At 49.9% G+C, this 21,391-nt stretch overlaps 1 protein-coding gene across 1 annotated transcript; it reads left to right on the forward strand.

Moving 5' to 3' along the window:
• The first annotated feature begins 419 nt into the window (after positions 1-419).
• On the forward strand, positions 420-8,646 carry Ccdc92b (coiled-coil domain containing 92B). Its single transcript, XM_048366079.1, has 3 exons — positions 420-567; positions 5,486-5,533; positions 8,048-8,646. The coding sequence occupies exons 1-3, from the start codon at positions 438-440 to the stop codon at positions 8,644-8,646; spliced, it is 777 nt and encodes a 258-aa protein (XP_048222036.1). The 5' UTR covers positions 420-437.
• The last annotated feature ends 12,745 nt before the right edge of the window (positions 8,647-21,391 follow it).

A 21,391-nucleotide genomic window follows, 5' to 3' on the forward strand; every position in this document is an offset into this window, starting at 1 on the left:
CTGTTTAATAAGAATAATTATACTTCTACCAACACATCAGCTTGCTCATGAAACTTGAGTGATTTACTAGAAGGAAATGAAATGATGGCAAATGTCATCTGACTCAGTGGCAAGAGAATCCAGATTAAAGGAGACATGCCAGGTGTGTTGGTTTATACCTGTAATCCCAGCTCGCAGGAGGCTGAAGCAGGATAATCATAAGCTAGAGACCAGCCTGGGATATACAGTAAGACTGTTGTCTCAAATTCTAAACAGGCTGGGGGTGTAGCTCACTGATGGAATACCTGGGTTCAATTCAACCTACACACACACACACACACACACACACACACAGTGAAGATGATGAGGAATCTGAAAGTCAAGCAGGGGTAGATGAGCTCTGAAGATACGAGTTCACCTTGTGGTCCTCCCCAGGTGGGGCCCAGACCTGGGTTGCCATGGATACTGTGTCCCTGGAGCATCAGATACAGAGTGTGCAACGCCACATCAGCTTTCTGAAAAAGGAGCAGATGGCCCTGCTGCGAGACCTGCACCTGGAAATCCTGAGGCTGCAGAAACGCTGCTCAGGTGAGGCCTTACACCTGTGTCATTGTCATCCACAAAATTGCTTTCTGTGATGGGTACTCACTGTGAGCCTCACACCAATCCTTCACCTTTTTCTCTCGCTGAGGAAACAGACTCGAGGTAATGGCATTAGAGTTTGGGGACTAGCTGGGTGCCACCAGCTCAACATCTGTAATCCTAGCTACTCAGGAAGCTGAGATTTCAGGATTGTGGTTCAAAGCCAGCCCAGGCAGGAAAGTCCATGAGACTCTTACTTCCAGTAAATTACTGGGCGGGCGGCGGGGGGGGGGGAGGTGTGCCAAAGTGGAGCTGTGGCTCAAGTGGTAGAGCGCTAGCCTTGAGCAAAAGAAGCTCAGAGACAGTGCCCCAGGCCTCTGAGTTCAAGCCCCAGGACTGGCAAAAAAAAAGAAAAGTTGGGGAACTGAGGACTCAGTAAGGTGGAGGAGTGGGGGAGCCCATTCCTGGGGATTCCTGTCCTTTTTATAGTCTCCCCTGAGCATCTCCCAGCCCTCAAGAAGTGCAGGTGGGGTGACACACATACCAGTAAGTAATAATAGCATAGCAGAGCCTGGTGCTGGGTGGCTCACACCTGTAACCCTAGCTACTCAGGAGGTTGAGATCTAATGATTATAGTGCAAAGCCATCCAGGGCAGAAAAGTCTAAGAGGCTCTTATCTCCAATTAGCCACCCCAAAGCCAGAAGTGGAGGTATCACTCAAGTGATAGAGCACTACCCTCAAGCAAAATAGTTAAGAGACAATGCTCAGGCCTGAGCGCCAGTACCAGCGCGCGCGCGCGCGCGCACACACACACACACACACACACACACACACACATAGAAATAGCATAACAGAAGCTACGTGTAGTGACACACACCTGTAATCCCAATACTCAAGAGGCTGAGGTAGGAAGATCATGAGTTCCAAGTTAGTTTGGGCTATATAGCAGAACCTTCTTAATAGTAGTAACAATAATACAGACAATAAAGAGGGTCTGCAGGAATTGAGGAGAAGGTGGTAAAGCAGGCAGAGGTTCCCAGGAGAGAGTACTTAGCTAAGTGTACCTAGTGTAGATGTGCTAAGATACTACGAAAGGGGAGTGAGGACGTCATTCAGAATGAAGGGAATTGCATAGCTGAGGCAGGAAGTGGGAGGCAAGCACTCAAGAGAAGTTCTGCTTCACTGGAGAAGGCTCTGCATCCAGTAGCATGCTGGAAATACAGCTGAAGCCAGACTGTGGAAGACACTGACAAATGCTCAGATAGCTAAGGACTTTGGCTTGCCCTCCTGGGTATGGGGGAGCCACTGAAGGTTTTTAAACAGTAAAGTACCACTTGATCAGCATTACCAGAAGTCATAGGGAAGGTGAACCGTGACAAAGGGAGGTTGGGAGACCAGAGGCAGAGCTGATGAGATGGGCAGGGGAGAGAGGAGATAAAGAGAATCAGGAGTGCCTGTTCAGGGTGAGGGGAAGGAAGAGACCTAGCAGCTGATTAGGAGTAGGGCAAAGGATGAATGGAAATCTAGGCTTGGCCTCCACTCTTGGGCCTGTGGCCTGAGCTTTTTGGGCCTCCCAGAGGGTTGGCTATGGCTCAAGTGGTCATGTGGCTGAGTCTCCAAGTGCACACTTTAGAGCTAGTGGCTCATAGAATGTCCCAGCTGGAAGAACCTAATTTATTGTATGAGTCCGTAAACTGAAGTCCAAAAAGTGAGAGGGAGGGGCTGGGAATATGGCCTAGTGGCAAGAGTGCTTGCCTCGTATACATGAAGCCCTGGGTTCGATTCCCAGCACCACATGTATAGAAAACGGCCCGAAGTGGCACTGTGGCTCAAGTGGGAGAGTGCTAGCCTTGAGCAGAAAGAGGCCAGGGACAGTGCTCAGGCCCTGAGTTCAAGCCCCAGGACTGGCCAAAAAAAAAAGTGAGAGGGAGAGTCACTCATGCCAGTGGCAGAGTCAGAATTAGAACTCAGAGCTGCAGGCTCCAAATCCTGCATGGCTTTTCAGCTTTCAGGACATTGTCTAGCTCCAAAATGTCCAGACTTCTACCTCCTCCCCCTTGCTCAGGAGAGGCTCCTCCTCCTCCCCAGAGGGAAACTGAGGCCTACAAGGACTTGAGGGATCCACTTGTACAATAAATTGACTTCTAGACCTGTGGCACAAGATATGCCAGCAGTCCTGACTCCGGGGCCTCCTTCCACATCACACACAGATCCAGCTGCCACATTCCAGGTCAGTGTCTTAGCAGTCTGTCCTCAAAACCCAGATGGCAGCAGAGGCCAGCCCAGGGGACAGGGATGGCCCACCAGGACCCACCCCATCTTCATGCCACCTTTCCATTGTAATCAAAGCATAGAAGAGCATAGAGGATCCTAAAACTTTACAACCATTGCTCTAATTTCTTCTCATTTTGCCTGAATTCTGAAGATCAAGACACAGGCCAGATCCAAAACAGACAACAATAGAGGGGCCTCCACTACCCACTGCGCTTTGCAGATGGATGATGACAGGCATGGGCCTGCAGTCTCTTGGTTATTGATTAAGGGGATAAAAATAACTCTGGACTGGACTGGAACTGCCTCTCTAGGGACTGAGGTGACTGGGTAAGACCCTCCTTTGGAGGGAGGTGCTGAGGAGAAGGGAGAGGAACAAAAAGAAAAAGACCAACAGCAGAAACAGGAGCAGGACTCAAAGGATAGGAGGTGGATGGATGGATGGCTGAGGACTCCACCCAGGGCCTTGGGAGGTTCTGAGTGTGTCCTGGGCTGGTGGAGCTGCCTGGACAATGACAAGCACTGCCCCTAGGCACCAGGTCAAGCACTCCCTGTTGTTGTGGTCCTTGTTTTTAATTCTGGCTACATTCCCTCCCCAGGGAGGAGCTAGTTTATTCCCATCTTCCAGAAGAGAAAACTGAGGCTCTGGGAGGTGCTGTTATGAGCCCAAGGTCACACGTGGGTCTGACCTCAGCTTTCACATCTAAATCCATGAAGATTCTGATCAGAAGATGGGCAGGGAGCCCAGCTGGGATTGTGTCTCCTCCTGTGGTTGAGGGCTGAAGGTACCCCCCCCACCTCAGGGAGTTAGTGGCAGAGCCAAGACCTCTTGGGCTAAGGCTCTGAACTTAGTCCAGGGTCCCTTGGGCTATATTGCAAGGCTTTGGAGGAGGCCCAGCTTGGTCTCAGAAAGCCCCAAGGGTGGAGGCACCAGAGTCCTCAAGGGACCCAAGAAAGAAGTTCAAGCTCAGGTCACAGCAGAAGCTCAGGCACTCTGGGCCCTCCATCTCCTGGTAACAGGTAACCTTCCCAGAGAAGGAGCCTCTGGCTAAAGCCCCTAGTGTCCAGAAAAGCCTCGTGAGGGCAGAAGAGCAGGCCACGGGGCTGCAGGCTACACAGGCCTGTCTCTGTAGCCACTGCAGGGGCATGTGGTTCCAGAGAAGTGCTGCTTTCCAGGTGCCCAGTTTTCACTCTCTTCATTTGCACTCCGGACTGTGATCCTGTAAACAACACTCCGGTGCCCCGAAGTGAGCTGGTGTGGTTTCTGGCTTCCTTCTGCTCTTTTCCCAGTCCCCCTTACCTTGCTGACAGGACTCAAATCCATGGCCTCCAACATGCCTAAGTATGTGTCCTACTACTGAGTTATAGTACCTCTATGGTACAATACAGTTCTGGTTGAGTTGGGGGGACCAGAGGAGGGACAGGGCTGAGAAATGAGACATTAAGGGATCCAAAGAATGAGGACAGGAAGGACAGGAAGGGAGAGCCATGGTAGCTGGGCACCAGCACCCAACACCAGCACCCAGGAGGAATCTGCTCCTATACCAGTGCCCTTTAGTGCCTGCTCTAGCCTGGCTGTCCAGCCCCCTCAGCACCACACCAAAGACAATGCATCTCCTGACACCAGGTGGCACTGTTCTCATTAAGCCCCTCTCCCTGCCAAAGTGAGGGGGACCAGTGTTGACTTCAGACAGGCATAGCAGTCCTGGCCCTGAAAACAATGAAACACAGGTGTCCCTGTTGGTAAATAGACACTGCCCATTTCCAGATCCCTCAGGCATCTCTACTCCAGCATCCATCAGCTAAACACCAGAGCTGTGCTGTTTGATTGGCACATCACCCTTAGAAGGGGCAGATATTCCCGAAGCCCTTAAACAAGCCAGGCTCATTTGTCCCATAGGGATGACCTAATCCCCAAGCCCAGACACAAAGTTTGCACTGAAAAGATCTCTGAAGCCGGGCACTAGTGACTTATGCCTGTAATCCCAGCTACTCAACAGGCTAAACTCTAAAGATTGCAGTTCAAAGCCAGACCTGGCAAGAGAGTTCGTGAGAGTCTTATCTCCACTTAACAACCAGAAAACCAGAAGTGGCGCTGTGGCTGGAAGTGATAGAAGAATAGCCTTGAGAGAAAAGGCTCAGGGGCAGCACCCAGGCCTTGAGTTCAAGCCCTATGACTGGCAAAAATCAAAACAAATGAAAGATCTCTGAACTTGACATTAAGCCTGACAGGCTCAGGCTGTGCTCTAGGAAAGTCTCTACCCCTGCCAGGCCATAGTAACTTAGGTATAGTGAGTGCCTCTTACTGACTTCTGTGTATGTGTGTGCCTATGGACTGGTATTGAGCTTGAACTCAGAGCCTAGGTGCTGTCCCTGAGCTTTATTTTGCTCAAGGCTAACACTTTACTCCTGAGCCACCATTCCATTTCTATCTTTTTGGTGGTTAATTTGTAGAGATAAGAATCTCATGGACTCTCCTGTTAGGGCTGGCTTCAAACCTTGATCCTCAGATCTCAGCCTCTTGAGTAGCTAGGAAATTTCTGATTCCTGATTCCACACACTCCCAATCTGTGATTCCTGACACCACCACCACCACCACCCCCACACACAGAAACACACTCAACTAAACACTTTTCTTTTCCTTCTCTCTAGAACTGACCCATGATCTGGAGATGAGAGAAGCCCAATCCCACCAGCAAGGTAAGAGAAGGACCTCTCCTGGGAAGTGCCATGGGGCTGGGCCAACCCTTAGCACCTGTGCATTTGCCCTTCCCAGCCTAGACTTGGAGACAACTACTCTTCTACTTAATGAGTGGAGAGCAAAGCGTTAGCCCCAGCTTACCCATTCACCTGAGTGGCCCTGTGCAGTGAACAACCTACACTGCCACCAAGAGTGCCCTGGGTCCATGTCTGTCTCAATAGACAGAGGAAATGAAAGCAGAAAGATAGCCTTGTGGATTCAGAAGAAAAGATGTCCTGAAGATGTGTTGCACTAAATAATCTGCTTAGAAATGGCCAAGATGAAGTTGGGTGCCAGTGGCTCAGGTTTGTAATCCTAACTACTCAGGAGGCTGAAATCAGAGGATCATGAAGCCAGCCTGGGCAGGGCTTTCATCTCCAAAACCACCAGTCAGGGTGAGACTCTTTATCTCCATTTACCACCAAGAAAAAGCTGGAAGTGGAGCTGTGTCTCAAGTGGTAGAGTGCTAGCCTTAAGCACAAAAGCTCAGGAACAGAGCCCAGGCCCCAGATTCAAGCTTCAATACTGGCACAAAAAAGAGAGAGGCAAATAGTCCAGATAGACTAGAGGTATAGCTCAGAGGTAGAGTGCCTGCCTAGCAAGTATAAGATCTTGCGTTTTAATCCCAGTATCACATCACCACCATACACATATATATTGGGGGGGAGGGAGTTTCAAAGCCAACCCAGGCAGGAAAATCTTGAGGCTTTTATCTCCAATTAACTACCAAAATGCTGGTAGTGGAGCTGTGGTTCAAGTGTTAGCCTTGAGCACACACACACACACACACACACACACACACACACAGAGACATATATATGTATGTGTGCTGATGGTGGTAAATTTTATTTTGTTTTCTTTTAATCACAAATCATTTTTATTTTTTAATTGTTATAACATTAATTTAAATGGGAGTGGGGAGGATAGCCTTGTTGAAATCTATCCATTGTCTGTGAAGTACATAGCCCAGCTTAACTAAAAATAAATCCTAAAGCAAAAATAGTTTTTCTTGGCCAGGGCAGTTCTTAAGAACAGACTTCCTGTCACATTGATGTGTTGCTTATAGTTCAAGAGCTACATGATGAAGTTGATACCTGGGAAGGCTAGACGTTTTAAGCCTTGTGTATCTAAGCATCAGCTAGGGATCATGTAAACACTTAACAATCTAGAACCAGTTCTGCCCACCTCCTTAGATGGCAAGCTGAGGTAACCTCTCAGTGCTCAGAGGAGTTTTTGGGTCACCAGAACTCAAGCCGCTATCACAGTGTCTTGGGGATTTTTCTTCTCTCTCAGTGGGCTTAAGAACTTTCTTCATCCTCCTGTCACTGGATTTTATGATTGTGACTTTCAGCTCCATAGGAACTCCACAATCCTCATGAATGCCACTTTCAGAGGGAAAGCTGGGGCTAATGGTCCAAGAGGACAGGTGCCTTATCTCTGGTGTGTTCAACTCAATAGCCTGGGCTATTCCCAGGCCAACCCCAGAGGTACCATTCAGAGTCTTTGGTAGGACCCAGGAAACAGCATTTATTTATTTACTTACTTACTTACTTATTCATGGGTGCTGGAGTTGGAACCCAGGGCCTGGGCACTGTCCCTGAGCTTTTTTGCTCAAGGCTAAGCACTCTTACCACTTTGAGCCACAGTGTCACTTCCAGTTTTAAAGTGATTAATTGGAGATAAGAGTCTCACAGGGACATTTCTGCCAGGGCTGGCTATTGGGAACTTTTCTGTCAGGTCTGGCTTTGAACCACAACCCTCAGATCTCAGCCTACCCAAGGCCTCATGCATGCTAGGCAAGCACTCTACCACTAAGCCACATTCTCAGTCCTAGGCAGGGTTCTGTTTTAAAGCTCTCTGCATGGTTCCTGTGTGCATCCAAGATTGAAACTTGCTGTGCAAGGGCAAAAGCAAAGAATAGACTGGTAAACAGGCAAAATCAGGACACCGATTTCTCCCTTCCTGTGTACATCCTCAGCTTTGCAAGTTCCCTGCTCAATGCCGTATCTTAATTTGCACAAGCTGCTCCTCTGTCTGTGACCCCCCCTTTCCCAGAGGAGGAGCAATTTATCCACCAGGTCCCAGCCCTAAACCTCTCCTGCTGGAAAACCTTCTCTGATCAAGTCACATTCTCCTGTGACAGAGTATTGGTGGCACATGTCACAGTGCCAACCTCGCATTTACTTGTGATTATTTACTGTACCTCTCCTAGTGCGCTGTATGCGTCACGGGGGCCGTTTTATTATCTGCCATATGTATACCCAGTGCCTGGCTGACACAGTGCACACAGATGGGGCTCAACAAATGACTCCAGGACAAATAAATTATCAGGAAAGGTTTTTCATTGAGAGAACCATGGGGCGTGTGATGGGGGCAGTAGGGGTGTGTGTGACACGGGTTCTGTTCCACGCCAGGCCGGGTGGGGGGTGGGGATGGGGAAACCCCATCATCTCTCTACCATTGTCCTTTCCCAGAGGAGGCGTCCCGGGAGCTGGAGAGCCACTGCCGCGCGCTGGAGGCGCAGCTGGAGGCGCGGGCGGCCGCCAACGCGGAGCTGCGGCGGGAGGTGGCGCAGCGCGAGGCGCTGGTGTCGGCGCTGCGCTGCAGCCTGCGCGCCGAGGAGCGCCGCTTCCTGGAGGAGCTGCGGCGCCGCAGCCACCGCGCCACCGTGCTGGGCACCGAGCTACAGAAGCACACCGAGGCGGCCGCCTACCTCTCCTGCCAGCTGCACGCCGCGCGCCAGAGACTGCAGGCCCCGCGCCCGGGCCCGGGAGCCACCGCCGAGGCCCGGCCCCGCCGGCGCGCGCCGCGAGCCCGACGCCCGCCCGACGCCACCACCAAGGGCCCCGGCCGGGACTGGGCCACCGGGGACCGCGCAGCCGGCGCCCTGGACGACACCGATCCCATGCCCGACCCCGCGCTCTTCCTCTACGCCAGGAGACCCCCGCGGCCTGGCGCGCCCGGCCCACGCCAGCCGCCGCCCCCACCCCAAGAACCCCCAGACCAAGGCAGCCCACCGCCGGGGGCCTGCCGGAGCCCGACGAGTGCGCCCCACGTGCCGGGGGAACCCTAGTAGGCACCAGGCTGGCCCGGGCAGTGGGGAAGAGGCCCCATCCCCCCATCCCCGCAGGCAGATCCTTGGGGCTAGGGACGGCTTCCTAGCCCCGGCGAGGACCAGGCGGCGGCCCCAGCTCCGGTAGCCTAGAGCTGCCCCCCGAACTTTTGTATTTCCCCAACGTTTCCGAAGCTTTGAGTTCTCCCCTCTCACTTGAGGGAGCTGCGTTTCGGGGGGCTGCGTATGTGCGTGCGAGTGTGTGTGTGAGTGCGTGTGTGTGTGTGTGTGTGTGTGTGTAGAAAGGAGAGACTGGCAGTAATTCTAATCTGATCCCCCACCCTGCCGAGGGGAAGGGAGGGTAGAGGGGGGTCATGTCCTGTCCCTGTCCCGAGAAAGATGACAATCCTTTGGGGGAATGGGGACGGCTGGGCTGTCAGACTAGAAGGATCGCAGAGTGGTATTGGCACCCCTAAGCCTTCCTGCACCCCTTCCCTGCCTCCCTCAGCCATGAGGAGCCCTCCTCCTCCCAAGAGAGGTACTGCTAGTGCTGCTTTTATTTGGAAGCCACTCTCCCTACCCCCACCCCACTGATAGGTCCTTGCAGGTGAGCACTGAACACTTTAGAAAAATCTTCGAAGGCTAGGCCACTCAGAGCCCCTGGTGGGCAAGCAAAGGCCCGCCAGCCTCTAGACTTAGAGAGGGGGGAGTGAGGGTTAGGAATGGGTTTGGTGGCAGGGCCTAATGTAGAGCAGTTTGTTCCCAGCTCAGCAGTGGTCGGCAGGGGACCAGGCTCTGCTCAGGGAGGGAAGGGGGGTGGGGGTGGGAAGCAAATGGATCCTTTCATCTTCCACAGGCCACCCCAGAGTTTCCTGATCCATTTGGAGGTGGTAACCTGCCCAGCTTCCCAAACAACTGGCTGCACCCAGACATGGGAAGAAGGGCCTGGCTTCTTGGGTGTGGTTTCTATGGATAGGTGTTTGGGTTTGCTGGGAGGAAGGTGGGAGCTGATTAGGCTCTGTCCTGGTTCTTCCCTGCTCCAGAATGCTCCCAAGACTACCCAGCCCTAAGCAAAATGCCCTCATCCAACTCCCTTTCTGCCCAGCCTCCCCTCACTACCAAAGGCAAGGAAGTGTAACTCTGGTCCAGCTCATTGATCCCCACCCCAAGGCTTGCCTAGAAACCTAGTCTCCCCCACCCACTTCCCCATGCTGTCCCTTCTGGGTTGGTCCTGCACTGAGTCCTAAGTGCCTGTGAGGTCTCCTAGGCATTGCCAAGGAAGGTCACCTTGCCTACAGCTTGTCCCAGGCAGGTCTGGACCCTGGCTGAGCCTGTACATTCTGCGTGTCACCCAAGAGTCTGGGAGGTGAGCACAGTCAATCTCTCCAGGTGACCAACTCCTCTCCTGGCGTGCTCCCCCTCTCCACCCCTAGGAAGAAGACAAGAAGTCCCAGATCCTGTTCCCTCTGTTGGAGGGAGCGATCATTGAACAAGAAGCCAGTGAGCACACTTCTACCAGTATAGCCAGGCCGTTTCTCTCAGCTGACTCCCACCTCTGCAAGTCTGCCAAGGTCACTGACCAATAACAGTGCACCTCCTAGGAGTTAGATGGAGGGAGTCAGATGTTGGAGGTCCTTGCTGCCTGCTCCTCACCTCCCCTATCAGTCCTGAGGCTCTGCCTGTACCACCTGTCAGGCCTCAGGTGGGCATGGTTCATGCTACTCCCGAAGAGAACATGGGCGGCAGCCTCCGTGCCCAGAGGAGCCCAGACCTTCATCTCCCACAACCATGGAGTGAACAGGGTGACTTCGTTATGTTGGTCCTTCTATAGAGATGGTAACGTTTGTTTGTTTTTAAATCCACCTCTACCCTCCCCACTAAAAGCCATAGTTATGCCCACCAGGCCTCCCTTCAAGCTCTATAGCAATACTGTCATCCTCTTCCCTTTCCCACTTGGGTACCCAGGGTGTCCAATTCTGGAGGACCCACCACACTTCAGTCACAGAGATCTTCCTGTAACCTGCCTGCCTCTTCCCAGCTGACCCCACCAGCACGTCCCAAATCCTTTCCCTTTTCCAGCAACCCCAGATAATGATGCTTAATTGTTTATGGGGTACTTGGAGATTGCCTAGGTAAAAGGTTCTGAGTGCTAGGGTGGCTGACTGGCAGCTGAGGGATTGGGGGTGGCTGGGGAAGAAAATAGGCAGTGAGTTAGGGGTTGTGGGAGGCTGAGGCATATACCGTGTTCCAATTTTAATAGAAATTCCTTTTCCCTCACTTTGTCCTGGAAATTAGGGGAGAGACTGCCCAGTTTTCCCTTCCTGGCTTTGGCTCAATCAACCTACCAGGCTAGAAGAAAACCTCCCAGCATAGCCATGGCAAATCTGGGGTAATGGAGATGGGACTGATTCCTCTCCCCTTTCTCTACTGCCAGCCTTCTCACTGGGGACTGGGGGTGGGACAGTATTGATAAGGACATTCAGGGACCCTGATAGGGCTCCCATCACATCCAAATATAGACAGACCCAGAAGGGAGAGCTGTAGGTATGGAGCCCACTCATCTTAGAAGCCAGCCAACCCCAAACATGTGGCTTTTCCCAGGTGAAGCTCTGCCTCCTGTATTCTTTCCATGGTAACCTGCACTTGTGGGAGAGGGGGTCAGTTCAGGGCCCAAAGGGAGCAGCCCTTTCCTCATACAAGTAGCAGGGTCAAGGCCTCCTTGATGGCATGGGGGAGGAAGTGAGAAGGGATGGAGTAGCATCTCCTTCCTCTGGGATCCTGGGGACCCCCTAGTGCCCAGTCCCTTCTGTGGCAGCCACAAATGGGGGCCATGCAGGGCACGAGGGATGATGCTCGGAACTCTGTTGGACTGCGCTTTTTAATCCAATGCTTTTCAGAGTATATTCACTCACCCACAGAAATAGAGCTCTGTGTGTTAGGGGTGACTGTCATATGCCTTATTCTTAATAAAATGTTTGCAAAACATTTTGCAGCCACTGTGCCGTGCTCCACCTCGGTTCTTGTGAAAGGGTGGGGAGAGGACATGGGGGAGGCGGGCTTGGGAGTCAGTCAGTGCCCATTGGAAGGAGACTGGGGAGGGGGCACACCTCAGTGAATATTCCACAGATAGGGCAGAAGGTGTTTCCTGAGGTGTTCTGGCTGGCACCTAAGCCCTCCAGTCCAAATGAATGACAGGCTGAGGAGAGGTAGATTGGTAGAACCCTCCGTCTGCAACTGTCCCTTTGTTCTGTCTTGGGTAGAATTCTGAAGCCCTGGCCATCTTTGGCTGTCCTGCTTCCCTGCCCTGATCCAATCCAACTAGAACAAGCCCAGAATCCTGGAGATTGAGCCTTTTCTTTCTGCCCTCACCCCCACCCCTGCATCCTGGGGTTTGAACTCAGGGTCTGGCATTGTCCCTGAGCCTCTGTTGGAGATAAGAGTCTCACTGACTTTCCTGCCTAAGCTGGCTTCAAACTGTGATCCACAGATCTCAGCATCCTGAGTAGCGAGGATTACAGGAATGAACCGATGGCACCTGGCTGATAAACCCTTTCTTAACCTCCATCAACTTGAACTTGACCCTAGGGCTGTATTAGGAGCTCCACACACACAACACATACACAGATTTCAAACCAGGACATTTTCATTGCATGTCCATGTTGTGGATGGTTCTTGGGGGAAAAAAGAGACTAGCTCTACTGCTCCAAGATACAAGATACACATTGGTTTTGCATGCAAATATTTTTATAATTGGGCCTATCTATTCCTTTTTAGAAACTGTCTTCTCAGTCTTTTTATCTTGTTTTTTTTTTTTTTTTTTTTTTTCATGCCAGTCTTGGTCTTTCAACTCATGGCCTGGGCACTGTCCTTGATCTTTTTAGCTCAAGGCTAGTAGCATTTACCACTTGAGCCACAACTCCACTTCCAGGGGCTGGGAATATGGCCTAGTGGTAAAGTGCTTGCCTTGTATACATGAAGCCCTGGGTTTGATTCCTCAGCACCACATATATAGAAAAAAGCCGGAAGTGGAGCTGTGGCTCAAGAGGTAGAGTGCTAGCCTTGAGCAAAAAGAAACCAGGGACAGTGCTCAGGCCCTGAGTCCACGCCCCAGGACTGGCTACCAAAACAAATAAAACAGCTCCACTTCCAGCTTTTTCTTGGTGGTTAGTTGGAGATAAGAGTCTCACAGACTTTCTTGCTTAAGCTGGTTTTGAACCGCCATCCTTAGATCTGTTAGGATTGCAGGTAGGTGTAATGGGGTCCCTCCAAGAAGGGGACCACAATGTAATGGGTCTCAAGGGGGGATATCCCCCATCCCTCCAAGAGTCCACCACTCAGAAACAGTCTCAAGGAAAAAGATGGATTTATTGGGGAAGTAAAAAGCGAACTGACTGGCCAGGGTCACGGCCCAGACTCAGGAGCTGGGACCATGACCATAAAAAGCAGGCTGGCCGGCCAGGGCTGTAGCCCAGACTTGGGACTCAGCACCTGGGCCACACTCCGGGGTTGGATTATAAAGGCAAATACCACAAGGGGGACTGGGGATCTGGCTCAACGGAAGAGCGCCCGCCTGGCGAGTGGAGGCCCCGGGTTTGGTCCCCGGTTCCGGAAAAAAAAATCACAAAACTATAAAAGACAAAAAAAAACAAACAAGGTAATGGTGGGCAAATACCACATGGTCAAGCCTGCCACACGCAGGTGGCCAGTGAAGTTACAACACTTATAGAGCATGCCAGGTCACACGCAGGTGGTCAATGGAGTTACAATCTCATAGCAACTGTTTGAACCAACCTATCATTTTTGTTAGACTCGGCACACGGATTTGGCAGGGCTCACATGATGCAGGCAATACACCTACTTATGGGAGGGCACAGGTTTAACCTTGAATGTTCCACAACTCAGGTGGTCGAGCAGTTTACATAATCTTATAACAGTGAAGAGGAACTTCCCTGGATAGGGTTGGGGAGACCTTAATGAAGATGGTGTCGGCTTCTGCTCTCTTTAACTAATCTGAGATGGAGTCAATCTGACACCCCTCAAGAGCCCATGATGGCGCTGGCCAGATCTGACCTCCATATTACAGTAGGCACCACTGGTGCCTGGTGTCTCAGTCTTTTTTGAATTTAGGGTTTCCTTTCACTTTCTCAGCTTACTTGTTCAGTTGATATTCTACCATTTGAGCCATGCTTCCAGCCAGATTTTTGCTGGCTATGAGTAGCTTTCTTGTTTGTTTTTTGTCGAGGGCCTTGAACTCAGGGCCTCCGCACTGTCCTGGAGCTCTTTTGCTCAAGGCTAGTGCTCTACCACTTTGAGCCACTGGTCCACTTTCAGTTTTTGACTAGATAATTGAAGATAAGAGTCTCACATGGACTTTTCTGCCAGGGCTGGCTTCAAACCACGATCCTCAGATCTCAGCTTCCTGAGTAGCTAGGATTATAGGCATGAGGAACTGGCACCCAGTGTAACCAGCTTTTTAGCAGCTATTTTGGAGATAGACCTCATGAACTTTTCTGCCCAGTCTGCCTTGGAACTGTGATTCTTTTGATTTCCGCCTCCTGAGTAGCTAGGCTTTTAGGTGTGAACCAACAGTGTCAGATCTCAGTCCACTTATTTGGGAGGGAACTGACTCCATTCATATGACCCAGATAAGGAAAGTCACACTGAATGGGCTGAAAATAGGAAGACTCAATCATAAGACTTGAGAGTCCACCATAGTCACTCATAGGACCATTCATTCAACGTTCCATGTTAGGTGCTAGGGCTGTAGAAGAGAACAAAACAGGCATATTAACAAGGACAAACTCTTGGGCAACTCAAATGGCTATCTAGAAGGTCCAGAAGATCATTAGGTAGGAGCTGACCACACCATGGGGTAGGGCTGCCAGAGAATGAGGGGACTAGGAGACATAGAGATGTCTGATAATTAAGTTACTTGGTAAACTATGCCTGAAGCCCCATATCTCCCTTTTCCATTATATATATAAAAATTATATATATACATATATATGTGTCAGTAGGCCTCCTCCCCTTTTCCATATGTTTGCTTTTAAGTAATCAGCAGTGTGTGTGTGTGTGTGTGTGTGTGTGTGTGTGTGTGTGTGTGTGCTGGTATTGGGGCTTGAACTCAGGACCTCACATCTTTGGTTTTTGCTCAAATCTGGTGTTCTGCCACTTGAGGCATACTTCCACTTCTGCTTTTTGTTGGTTAATTGGAGATAAAAATCTCTAGAACTGGGCTGGGAATGTGGCTTAGTGGTAGAGTGCTTGCCTAGCATGCATGAAGCCCTGGGTTCAATTCCTCACCACATTAACAGAGAGAAAAAAAGCCAGAAGTGGTGCTGTGGCTCAAGTGGTAGAGTGCTAACCTTGGGAAAAGAGGCTCAGGACCTGAGTTGAAGCCCCAGGACTGGCAAAAAAAAAAAAAAAAAAAAAAATCTCTAGAACTTTTCTTCCTGGGTTGGCTTCGAACCTCAATCCTCACATCTCAGCCTCCTGAGTACCTAGGATTACAGGCATGAGTCACCAGTGCCCAAATTATTTGTATTTTTTCCTTCCCCCTTTCCCTCTCCCTCTGTCTGCTTCTCTCTCTCTCTTTCCTCTTTCTCTTGGGTCCACGCTGGCCCCAAACTCAAGCTCAAGCAATCTTCCTGTCCCAGTTTCCAAAGCAGCTGGGACTACAAGGCACCCGTCACCACATCCATCTTCTAATTCTTTTGCATTCAGATCCTTCCTTTAGCTTCCAGGACTCAGGTTAGGGCTCAGGATAGACTTACAATGATCTGTGGCTAGCCCAGAAAGTTCAGCTTAGGCCTCTTCTTGTGCCTAGTATTTTATCTCCTGAAAAGGTTAGTGGAGGGAAGGCCCAGCTCTGAATAAATATCTGCCTAAAGCTCTGTGGTCTCATGTACAATTTGAGAAAAACAAAAAAGGGTGAGGGAAAAGAAAGGGAAGAGAAAGAACTTGACTTTGTGTCTGCTTGGGGGAGTCCAGCCCACAGCCACAGTGGGAGTCAGAAGTGAAAATGTGCAATGTCAGCACTGGAGAAGTCTCAGAGATCATCTCTGCAACCATCTCATGAAGGATGGGAAAACTGGGTTGGGAATGTGGCTTAGGGGTAGAGTGCTTGCCTTTCATGCATGAAGCCCTGGGTTCGATTCCTCAGTTCCATATCAACAGAAAAAGCCAGAAGTGGTGAGGTGGCTCTGGTAGAGTGCTAGCCTTGACCAAAAGAAGCTCAGGGACAATGCCCAGGCCTGAGTTCAAGCCCCAGGACCGACCAAAAAAAAAAAAATGGTGAGAAACAGGCCTAGGGCCTCTCCCTTCCATTATCCTGCCTTCCTGACAGCTTTTCTGCACAGAGATGGAACATTTCCTTTCTCCTGGGTTCTCCTGGGCAGTAGGAAGGAAGGGGCCTCTTGCAATCCAGAGGACTTTGGATTTTGGCTGAACCTCTCAACTCCCTGGGGAGCTTGGGAAGGAGGGGGAGTAGGCATGGCTAGCTGAGTAAGTGTATCTACATCAGGATAATAATTAGGGAGGTAGAAGGCTTTGAGCAGGCTCATTATGCCTGCATAAACTCGGTCTCTACTTAAGGTAGTATCTTCACATGGTGCGGGAGGAGCTAAATGGGAAGCAGGGGATGGGGTTATACAATAAAGTGAGAGATTCGAAGGCGCCTGGGACTGATTAGTCATCAGGCCCACAGATGGATGGTTACCAACCCCCTGATAACCAAATAGGCATTCAAAGACGCTGACCCTGAGGAAGACTAGAAGAAGTGCCTCGACCTGTGTGGACTCAGGTTGGTGGGTCTCAATCAAGAAGTATGAAAATACTCTGGATACAGAGGTCAAGGCCACAGTACACAAAGGAAATACCTGTAAGTTAGGCCCAGATGTTATCAAAGGAAATACCTGTAAGTTAGGCCCAGATGTTGTAAACGAAGGTGAGGATCAAAAGTGGTGCTCTGGGCCTCCAGCGAAGCTCTCACTCAGCACCCTCGGGAGCCCTCAAAAGGACTACTCTGCTTCTGTTGGCTCAGCACATCTCTATCATCCACTCAGCCAACAAGTATGCAATCTGTACCACCCTAAGCTTCAGGGCAGATGCTAGGGATACCTGCATCAATAAGGTATAGTCCTGGCCTACAATGAGTACCCTCAATGGTGGTGGTGGTGTATGTTTGCTTTCAAAGGAGGAAGGATGAACTAATGTAATTATGCTATTCAGTATACACTACGTGGAAAATGAACTATATAATCTGTGGGCAGAGGAGGAAACTGGGGGGGAAGTGAAGAAAAGGGCAAGATTGTCCAAAAAAAGTACTCATTAGGGCTGGGGATATGGCCTAGTGGCAAGAGTGCTTGCCTCATATACATGAAGCCCTGGGTTCAATTCCCCAGCACTACATATACAGAAAATGGCCAGAAGTGGTGCTGTGGCTCAAGTGGCAGAGTGCTAGCCTTGAGCAAAGAGAAACCAGGGACAGTGCTCAGGCCCTGAGTCCAAGGCCAAAAAAAAAAAATTACCCTGACTTATGAAATGGTAACCCCCTCTGTACAACACTTTAATAATAACAATAAAATGATATATTTTTTAAAAGCATACAACAGAAAAAGAAATACCATCAAAGCTAGGTATGGTGGCACATGCCTATAATCCCAGCACTTAGAAGGCAGAAGCAGAGCCAGGCAGTGGCTCATGCCTTAATCCTAGCTACTCAGGAAGCTGAGATCTGAGGATGATGGTTTAAAGCCAGCCAGGGGAGGAAGGTCCATAAGAGTCTTATCTCCAATTAACTACCAGAAAACCAGAAGTGGAACTGTGGTTCAAAGTGGTAGATCTTTAGCCTTGAGCAAAAGAGCTTAGGGACAGCACCCGGACCCAAAGAATAAAGAAGGGGGGGGGAGACAGGAGGATTGAAAGTTCAAAGCCAGCTTGAGTTACATAGTAAGACCCTGTTGGGAAGAAAAGGAGAAGGAGAAAAAAGGAGAAAAATTAGTAATGGTGGAGCTATCGCTCAAAGGGTAAAGTGCTAACCTTAAGCACAAACGTTCAGGGGTAGTGCCTAGGCCCTGAGTTCAATCTCTACAATTGACAGAGGAGGAGGAGAAGAGAAGGAGAGGAGGAGGAGGAGGAGGAAAAGGAAGAGGAGGAGGAGAAAAAGGAGGAAGAGGAAGAGGAGGAGGAGGAGGGGGGAGAGGGAAAGGGAGGGGGAGGAATAGAATGAGCCACTGGTATCAGTGGCTCAAGCTTGCAATCTTAACTACTCTGGAGGTTATTATATGAGAATCTAAGTTCAAAGCCAGCCTAGGCAGGAAAGTCTATGAGACTCTTATCTCTAGTTAACTACCAAAAATCTACAAGTGGAACTGTAGCTCAAGTGGTAAAGTACCAACCTTGAAAGAAAAAGCTACAGGATAGTACACAGGTCCTGATTTCAAGCCTTAGTGCCAACACACACACACACACACACACACACACACACACACAATCAGCATAGAGAATGAGATGTAAAGTATACCATCATTTATCTAATAAAAGGGAAAAGAGAGTCAGGTACTGCACTGGTGGCTCACATCTTTCATTCTAGCTACTCAGCAGGCTCAGATCTGAAGATCGCAGGAAAGTCTGCCCAGGCAGGAAAATCTGCTAGGCGCTTATCTCCAATTAACCACCAGAAAACCAGAAGTGGTTCTGTGGCTCAAAGTAGAGTTCTGGCATTGAGCAAAAAAGCTCATGGACAGTGCTCAGGCCCTGAGTTCAAGTTCCACACTGACAAAAAAAAGGAAAAAGTACAGACAAGACAGAATATGTATACACACACACACACACACACACACACACACACACTTATATGTTCTCTAGGAAAGCATAAAAGTTCTGGTAGTGTTTAGGATTATGAATTATGGAAACTTATTATTTAAAATTGTAAATAAAGCCCAGTGCTGATGGCTCACACCTGTAATCCTGGCTACTCAAGGGGCTGAGACCTCAGGATCATAGTTTGAAGCCAGCCTGAGCGAGATAGTCCTATTAACCACCAAAAAGCCAAAATTGAGCCCGGTGTCAATGGCTCATGTCTGTAAACCCTACTTACTCAAGAGGACTTGAAGATCAAGGTTTGAAGCCAGCCCAAGCAGGAAAGTCCCTAAGACTCTAATCTCCATTTAACCACCAGAAAACGGGAAGTAGAGCTGTGGCTCAAAGTGGTAGAGCACTAGGCCTAAGCAGAAAAAGCTCAGGGACAATGCACAGGCCCTGAGTTAAAACCTAGGACTGGCCCACACACAAATTTTAAATTTAAAATATTTAAACTAGTGGGCTGGGGATATGGCCTAGTGGCAAGAGTGCTTGCCTCCTATACATGAGGCCCTGGGTTCAAATCCCCAGCACCACATATACAGAAAATGGCCAGAGGGGGCGCTGTGGTTCAAGTGGCAGAGTGCTAGCCTTGAGCAAAAAGAAGCCAGGGACAGTGCTCAGGCCCTGAGTCCAAGCCCCAGGACCGGCCAAAAAAAAAAAAAAAAAAAATTTAAACTAGTGAATGTTCAAAGCCATTCTTTCTGTGTCTGCCCATCCTGGGGCTTGAACTCAGGGCCTCAGCACTGTCCCTGGCTTCTTTCTGCGCAAGGCTAGAACTCTACCACTTGAGCCACAGTGCCATTTCCGGCTTTTTTCTACATATGTGGTGCTGAGGAATCGAACCCAGGGCTTCATGTATACGAGGCGAGCACTTTACCACCAGGCCATATTCCCAGCCCAATCCTTCATAATTTTAAAAATTCAGTCTGGAGGGCTCCAGGCAGATGCCTTCACCTGGTTAAGTCTCCACCCAGTTACCTGAATAATGGACATACCTGGAGGCAGTTATCACCCCCTTCCCTGAGGTCTCATCCTAATCCACTTGGCCACACCTCCCTGCCCCTGCCCTAGATAAGGAAGGGCTGGGCAGGGTTGCCCCTTCTCTCCTGCTTTGGATCATCTCTGCCACAGGCGAGCAGTTCAGAAATAAACTTTTCTCTCCTGCCTGAATATCGCGTGCTGTTCTCCTTTATCGGCTACCTACTTTAATAAACCTCACATATTACATTTCCCAGAAGTCTTTTACTGCCTGCCCTAAACATGCAGATCTCTGTAGAAGTCCCTTCATTCTGCAGTTTTGGACATGATATTGCTAGGTTCATCCCACTTCCAAAATATGACTGAAGTTTCTCCCTCAGAATACTAGGCCTGGCTCACCTGTAGGAAGCACTGAGCTCTTGTCATCTATGTTTGCAAGACTGAGTGAATTCCAAGTGTGTTTTATACTTTCCAAAGTGCTTTCGAAGCTGGGTGCTGGTGGCTCATGCCTGTAATCCTAGCAACTCAGGAGAGTGAGGTTCAAAGGCAGCCCGGGAAGAAAAGTCCCTGAGACTCTTTTTTTTTGGCCAGTACTGGGGCTTGGACTCAGGGCCTGAGCACTATCCCTGGCTTCTTTTTGCTCAAGGCTAGCACTCGGCCACTTGAACCACAGCGCCACTTCTGGCCATTTTCTGTATATGTGGTGCTGGGGAATTGAACCCAGGGCTTCATGTATACAAAGCAAGCACTCTTGCCACTAGGCCATAGTCCCAGCCCCCCTGAGACTCTTATCTCCAATTAACCACCAAAAAACCGGAAGTGGGCTGTGGCTCAAGTGGTAGAGCGACTTAGCTTTGAGCTGAAGAGTTCAGGATCAGCGCCCAGGCCCAGAGTTCAAGCCCCATGACTGACAAAAATAGCTTTCGAGGCTATTCATCTGATAAAGGGACCACCTTTGGGCTGGTAGTGTTTGCCTAGTATGCATGAGGCCCTGGGTTCAACCCCCAGAACTATGGAAAACAAACAAACAAAAAAAAAAAAAAACAGGGGCTGGGAATATGGCCCAGTGGCAAGAGTGCTTGGCTCTTATACATGAAGCCCTGGGTTCAATTCCTCAGTACCACATATATAGAAAAAGCCAGAAGTGGTGCTGTGGCTCAAGTGGTAGATTGTTAGCCTTGAGCAAAAAAAGCCAATGATGGTACTCAGGCCCTGAGTTCAAGGCCCAGGACTGGCAAAAAAGAAAAAAGCCAGAAGTGGAGGTATGGCTCAAGTGGTAGAGCAGCAACCTTCAGAGATAAAGCTAAGTGAGAGTGCAGAGGCCCTGAGTTCAAGCCTCAGTACCAGCACACACACATACATACACACGTACACACAGGGGGAATAAAGCACCTGAAATTTGTGATTTGCTCAAGTTTGCAAAAGAGACAAGATGGACTTTACTAGGTACAGATTTCCAGTCTGATTCATCATTAGATTCACAAATCACTTTGCCTGCCAGCTGTCTTTCTGTTTTTGTTTTTGTTTTTTGCAAGTCCTGGGGCTTGGACTTAGGGCCTGAGCACTGTCCCTTCTTTTTTGCTCAAGGCACTCTACCACTTGAGCTACAGCGGCACTTCCGGCTTCTTCTCTATATGTGGTACTGGGGAATTGAACCCAATGCTTCATGTATGTGAGGCAAGCACTTTACCACTAGGCCATATTCCCAGCCCCCTGTCTGTCTTTCTGTATTCACCCAATAGTGAGATTTGTCTCACTAAGAAGTTAGGCAAGGGTCCTAATCCTTCTCCCCTGTCCACCTGGTCCCTCCCCCACTCAACCAGAGGGCTCACTCTGAAAGATGAGTCTTACTGCTTCTCACCTCCCTTCCAGTTTAAAGGCTTCCTCCTTTCCCTGGCACCTCTTCTCACCAACTGCACTCAAG

This window comes from Perognathus longimembris, chromosome 17 (genome assembly GCF_023159225.1).
Source record: "Perognathus longimembris pacificus isolate PPM17 chromosome 17, ASM2315922v1, whole genome shotgun sequence".
Classification (NCBI taxonomy): domain Eukaryota; kingdom Metazoa; phylum Chordata; class Mammalia; order Rodentia; family Heteromyidae; genus Perognathus; species Perognathus longimembris.

What these genes read in the sequence shown, in the direction of transcription:
- Ccdc92b (XM_048366079.1), top strand. Translation starts at nt 438, where the DNA reads ATGGATACTGTGTCCCTGGAGCATCAGATACAGAGTGTGCAACGCCAC. An exon ending in GCTGCAGAAACGCTGCTCAG is followed by an intron (nt 568 to 5,485) that starts GTGAGGCCTTAC and finishes CCTTCTCTCTAG; the next exon opens with AACTGACCCATGATCTGGAG. An exon ending in AGCCCAATCCCACCAGCAAG is followed by an intron (nt 5,534 to 8,047) that starts GTAAGAGAAGGA and finishes GTCCTTTCCCAG; the next exon opens with AGGAGGCGTCCCGGGAGCTG.